General features: G+C 36.6%; 1 protein-coding gene across 1 annotated transcript in view; it reads left to right on the top strand.

The window, feature by feature from the left end:
- Nucleotides 1-1,134: 1,134 nt before the first annotated feature.
- Nucleotides 1,135-6,679, top strand: part of LOC140787161 (translation factor GUF1 homolog, chloroplastic) — a 52,282-nt gene continuing 46,737 nt past the window's right edge. The window contains exons 1-3 of the mRNA XM_073135943.1: nt 1,135-1,541; nt 2,960-3,136; nt 5,589-5,675. Of these exons, the coding sequence (XP_072992044.1) occupies nt 1,287-1,541; nt 2,960-3,136; nt 5,589-5,675 (519 nt within the window). The 5' untranslated portion in view covers nt 1,135-1,286. The remainder of the gene's footprint in view (nt 1,542-2,959; nt 3,137-5,588; nt 5,676-6,679) is intronic.

The following is a 6,679-nucleotide window of genomic DNA, read 5'->3' as shown; positions in this document are numbered from 1 at the left end:
GTTTTGAGATTGCCTTCGTGGGTGGCAAACCATTTGGTCACTCCCTTCCCCCACTCCTTTCCCCCTGCCTCCCTTCCCCCCCCCCCAAAAAAAAATCAAAGTTTTTTTGGAAGCTTAAATGGGGCTAGTTGCCACTAGTGACTACCTTCATTTACTAATGATTTCTAGTTTTTTTGGAAGCTTAAATGGGGCTAGTTGCCACTAGTGACTACCTTCATTTACTAATGATTTCTACTTAGGGGAGTTGCCGAATATGTGGGCTAGTTAATGAGTTTATAAATCATTTGTTTTATCTTTATCCCTTTTGCCACCTACATTTGGAATCATGCCTAGACTATGTTCAATATTCACAACGATAGCTCCAACTAGGCAAATGGGGGTGGGTTACCTGCTCGAAGGTCCCTGCCTAAAAAAAGCCTTTTCTCCTTATTTTGATTAGCACTGTCCACTAATAAATATGGAAGATTCAGAATGAAAAGTTTTTAATGGAGCATCTAAGACCCCTTTGCAAGTCTGTAACTATGCTTTAATCCTAACTTGAGAGTATTTTAATATTCTTTACACCGATATCACCAAACCTAATAAGCCTAATTCTATCATCATAAGGATATCTCCCCCTTTGAGGTGGATAATAGTAAACACTAATGAGTCCATTAAAGACCTTTTAGAATTGGGTGGTGCTAGGTTTGTAGCCCGGTGTTCTAATGAATTGGCTTTAATTGCGGGATATAAATGTTAGCATTTCCAATCACGGATTGAAGCTAAAGCTTGGGTAGTTAGGGAAGCACGATCTATTGATCATCCCTACTAGTTTGGATCGAGAGGGACTCTTAGCTGCTTGAGTACGTGTTGAATTGGCTGCACGATTCAGGATGGACTATCAAATGTATAGCTAATGATGTTTTTTTTTTTTTTTTCCCTTTTAAACTATTTTCCACAATGTAGCTGTCGATTGGTTACCGAATATGGAACGCCTCTCAAGTTTTGGGTGCTCTTGGGAAGGGTTCTTCTCTGCTACTCTCTAGTAGTGGCTTTTCCTGTATTCTCGTGGCTAAGTTCTAATATATTTTTTCGTTATTTTTTCAACAGAAATATATTAAAACAAAGATGCATTCTGAATACGTGTAACGTTGCAGGATACCCACTTCTTATTCCTGTGGCCAAAATATGCCGCGCCTATCTAATGCCATTGCCAACTCCAGCGGTAGTGGATAGACCGGCGCCCCCTCCACTCCAACGAGAGCAGAGGAGGCAAAATCCAAAGCCGGCGACGGGTAATCCCTTAAATGGCCACAGACTTTTGCCGCGTCCCCGACTTCCTTCCGCATCCCAAGTCTCCGCAAGCATGGAGGCATCGTCCGCGCTCGGCTCCTCATTCTTCCAACGAGACCCATCTCTTCCGACGGCGGCCTTTTAGTCCCCTCACCACCGCCACCACCACCTCGCCACTTTCTTGGTCCCCGCGCTTACGCGGAACAGAATGTAAGGCCGTTTCCGATGCCGGAATCGCCGCCGATCCCGGGCAAGACCGTCTGATGAAGGTACTCTCGTCACCTACTTACGCTTGAGCTTTAGGACGAAGGATTTAAGCTTTAATTCTTGGAAATTGGACAGCTTGGTGGTTGACTGTACAATGATCTTAGTTGGGACCATTTTAGCAGAGTTTGGTGTAGAATTTTCACACAATACCTTGAATTGTCTAGCATTTTTGCTGGGAAAACCTTTCATTAACATCTGCTTCTCCATATCTTCGCACGAATAGAACGTTGACTTAAATTTAACATGTCCAGAGGGAATAACTCAGGAATTTCTTGAAATTCTTAAAAGCTTTAACTCTAGAACGAAGATTATGGATTTATTTGGAATGAATATCTCATGAGAACGTATATGTGATACCCTACTGACTTCTTGAGGGTTTGTAAATTTATTATATAAGAATTTCGGCTGTATGAGTTTTGTTATCCATCTTCTGTAGTGTCTCTGGGGCCTGAAGAAGGAGGGTTGCACCACATTGCCTGACAACTAATATAAAGCAATAGCCTGCACAGACTCTTTATAGAAGCTGATATTCTTTTGATGATTTGATGAGAATAGTCTTTCTCAAGTGATCTTTTGGTTCTACTATGGAAAACCTTGTAAGATGTCATGTCTGTAGGCTATCCATCTTATGGTTGCGTATGAAATCCTTAGGATAAGGGGGACTGGGAATCCAAGGATTATCCCTTTGGATTGCTAATGTTGTGTTTATCCTCTTACTCTTTTTTGCATCTGAACTACGCTGGAGATAGAATGAAGTAATGGAATCCAATCCAATGCCATATGCCATTTTCACTTAACCTAAATATGATGACTATTCAAAAGGAAAACATAATTGAAGTCAGTTTTTTGTTCTATATAGTCATCAGATAAATATCACAAGGATGAAATTATCATGTTTAATTATATATTTAATCAAATCTGCAAACATGTCTGAAATTTTTGAATCTGCATGTATACAATTAAAATATAAAAGCAAGTAATATCACGTCCAGAATCAAGCAATTAGTCAAATTTTATATTACTAAAAAGCATGCCTTTTATGACAAAACTGGAAAATATAACCACATAAGTGAACAATGTCCTAGAAAACCATAATTACTAAATTAAAAATAGTAATTAGAAAGTTTCCTACATCAATTATATTGATTAGGTCAAGTATCCTCCCCATAAATGAAATTCCGATTGCAATATGTACTGATTTTATTGGTTTAAGAGTTGACAAACCATGGGTAGGACAATGCCCTCTCAAAAGTGCCTGGAAGAACATTTTGAGTGGTCATGTGATGTCAATGCTACCATAGTGATTTCAATCTTATTTGCTTGTCAATTATCAACTAGTTTTTATAAAGCACACCATCATTAGAGTACTTTTACAATATTTTGTAGTTGCAGACTAACAATTTGGTCTTCTCTTGTGCAGGTTCCCATACCAAATATTAGAAATTTCTGTATTATTGCTCATATTGATCATGGGAAGTCAACCTTAGCAGATAAGTTGTTGCAAATGACTGGCACTGTACAGAAGAGGGAGATGAAAGAACAATTCCTTGATAACATGGATTTAGAGAGAGAAAGAGGTATCACAATAAAATTGCAGGTAAGCTTGATAATGTAATCTTGGCTATTTATGAACTATTATGAAAACATCTTAATTTTGGTCTATAAGTTTTACAGATACTTGTTTCATTGTTTTGGATAATAGCAACTAAATTCTATTTTTTTTTTTTTTGTTTACTCCTTGTTATATCTGCTGAACTTTGTAATTTTCTGTTCTTTATATTGTTTTGAGTTTAATCTATACTTTTACTTTATAGACTTTTAGTTTCTCAATAGTAGAATAAGGGTGTCATTGACAATAAAGCTTTTCTCCATGTACCCAATTGGTTATGGTTTAAGTCATTGTAACTATTGCTCCAGTAATGTGGGTAACACTGCAAATATCTTCGTCTTCAGACACCGCACTTTTTGGAGCCTTATGCTGTGAAATTCCTCTCTCTTCTTGATTTGAATGCAAAATTGATCTACTCATGAACCGATTACAATGACAGTCATCTGAAGAACAAAAGATATTCTCATAGAGTCATAGTTATCCCTTCATAAATAGCAGGGCTTAAAATCTGCATCTAGTTTCTCAAATACACAATCACCTATGTCAATATAAGTAAGAAATGGCAACTTTGTGGCCAAGTCTGTCATCCAAATCTGAGATCCCTCTCCATTTTCCTTAAATAGCCACTTTATTACTTTATTTGATTATTGCATTCTTACAATAGGAACTTAGCCATCAAAAGGGTATCAAAAGTGGTATATATGGGCCTGTAGAATTAGATGATCATCCCTCTGTTAAAGAAATTCTACAATAGTTTGATTACCATTGCTGTGTCCCATTTTGTTGCATGAATCCTTTGTGCAAATTTGGGTAATCGCCACAGCAATATGCCAAGCTACCAGGAGTTTAGTCCTACTGAAGTGAAAGTGCGGATGTATCCCAACTATCTCTCAATTTCTCTACCTGATTGTATTATGATAATATATCTGCATAGTTGGGTAATGACCACATTTCCTGTTGCCCTTGTTTTATCTACCGTCCTATCAAAAGTTGAATTGCATTAGGGGCCAGATGGGGAAAATTGAAGAGTAGAAGATATTAAGGGGTTTATTGTGCAAGATATCCTGGAAATCAATGTCCTCTGAATGGATGATTGGGTAGCTATTCCAACAATGTGAATAGAAGATTCCTAGTGGGAGAAGCTTTCTTGTTCTCGTAATCTTTAGTAGGTTATAATGCTGATTCTCAAAGATCTGGCTGTTATGACCTTTCTAGCCAGTCAAAGTTATGTAGGCCATTTCTTGGCAACTAAGCACTAAGGTTGGTTCTTGTAGTTCTGTAACATATGTTCTAGGATACCAGGGCTAGGAGCAATAGTGTATATGGTAGGCTGATGAAATAGGAGAAGAGTCAGAGGAGAAAGAATAGTATTGTCAAGAATTTGACGGTTAAATAAGCAACATCAAGCAAGATATCTGAGACGACCTTCTAAAGTGTACATGGGATAGAGAAAGATGGAAAAAGATGGTTCTCAGTTATTTTTTCAGGATTGGAGGCAACTACTCTACTGCAACTTTCAATAATAATCACTTTTCGTTTGTGTGCCAAATACTTACCAACTAGATAATTATCTTTCACAATATAGAGAATGAGATTTCAGTAGTTTTGTTAAGGAGGGAAGGAGCAAAGAAACCCTAATGCAATAATGGCTACGTGAAGTTGGCAACCTGATATTAGGGTCAGTTAGAGAAGTTTAACCAGTTACCCAATTGATTTGGTGCTTGCCAGAGCAAGAGCAGTTGAGACTGAGACTGTGGAGTTCTAGCAGCATTTCAAAGAACAATATTTAGCAGAGAGACAACTGGTCCATAGTCTAGTAGGTTTAACTATAAATTCCTGATTAATTATAAAGGATGGCTTCTTTTCCAATGTCAAAGGTGAGGAATGCCACCTGTCTTAAGACTTTGACAGGCAATGGATGATGGTGTCCCTTTTGAGATGAAGATGTTTGCTCTCCCTTTTCATTCAAAGAAATTATGAAAGTGGAGTTCAAGATTTTCAAGGAGATCGAAGTAATTAAGAACTAAGAACATATGTTACAATTTACAACTGCTTGTAGAAAATATCAGTTGATGAAGGTAAGCTTTTCCAGCAAGGAAAAGAAGTTCAATTTTCTAATCCTAGTCTTTATTGAGCCATTTACTTAATCTAGGTAACATTGCATGACTAGGAAACAAGATAGATCTTGTTCCAAGTTTTACACTTGAGAGATGCGATTCTTGAGAGTTGTGAGCACAACATGATACATAGAAGTCGATAGAAGTCCATATTACCTGTGTCCTCTGTTACATTGATTTTCTGTTAATAATGCATGTGCATGCATTATATTTTTCTCATATATTCTTTATCATTCATGCACTTTATACGATTAAATGGACCATAATCTTACTTAATAATTTGCTTTCTTAGATTTAATGTCATTCTGTTTCATTCTCTGTAGGCAGCTCGCATGCGTTATGTAAGAAACAATGAGCCATACTGCCTTAATCTAATTGATACACCAGGACATGTTGATTTCTCATATGAGGTAGGGTTCAATTCTCTATCGTTATCTTATAAATTTAGTTTAGTAGCGGCAATTTGTTTCTATTCTCATAATAAGTAGAACTTCATTGTCTTACAAATCTTTATCTTCTATCATTTATGAAAGTATTCAAAGAGATTAACATAGTACCTAAACAAGCTGTGGCACTTTCCAGCAGCTGGCTGTGCAGACATCTTCAGATTGGCATGGTTCATGCTAGTGCTTACATTTGACACCTATATAGATTATGGAGGAGTTTCGTATAATCCTTTGTAGTGATATTATTGATTGTCAGAGCTCTTAGGGAAACATAATTTGGGACAGTGGAATCTATTTGTCTGGAAACAAATGGATGCATTCTGCTCCTCTCTATTAATAATTCGGAGTAATGGATGTCATTCTGATTATTCTATTACTATTATGGCTAGAAACAAATGCAGGAATTTTCTCTTCTAGGAGTTTGATGTTGTAATGGTAGCATCACATACTACATGAAATCATATATCATAAGTTGATATCAGAATTTTCTTTTGTTTTTTGACCTTTCTGATAGACTCCACAAGATGGATATGTAATCATCAATCAGTTACAAGTTAATTGGAATAATTTTATTTCATGTAAGTAGAAATTTAGATCATGGTTCAGCTGAGTTGAATTCCTTGTGGAAATGAAAATGCATTATTGGATAGATGTATAAACTATAGCATGGCAGTGGCAAGTACTTGGCATTTTTAAGTTGCAAGCTGATTTCAAGATATAGTATCGACCTATGATATCTGTTAATTGGTTTGGCTCATTAATATCATTTTGTTTCATTTTATAAGTTCTTTTTTGTGATAGTATATTTACATCGTAAACTATGTTCCAGTATCACTTGTACCTGAACTAAAAACTGGACACAAGGACCCCCACCCCCTGAAATATTGAAATGTTTCAAAAACCCCTTCTGTTAGTATGCTTTTTTCATTTTCTGTCTAAAATTAGCATGTGATTATCATGTGAATAGT

The sequence above is a fragment of the Typha latifolia genome, chromosome 4 (assembly GCF_019914945.1).
Source record: "Typha latifolia isolate L0001 chromosome 4, TyphaL0001v2, whole genome shotgun sequence".
NCBI lineage: Eukaryota > Viridiplantae > Streptophyta > Magnoliopsida > Poales > Typhaceae > Typha > Typha latifolia.
The sequence above is the reverse complement of the archived record's forward strand: the minus strand, read 5'-3'. Positions and strand labels throughout refer to the sequence as shown.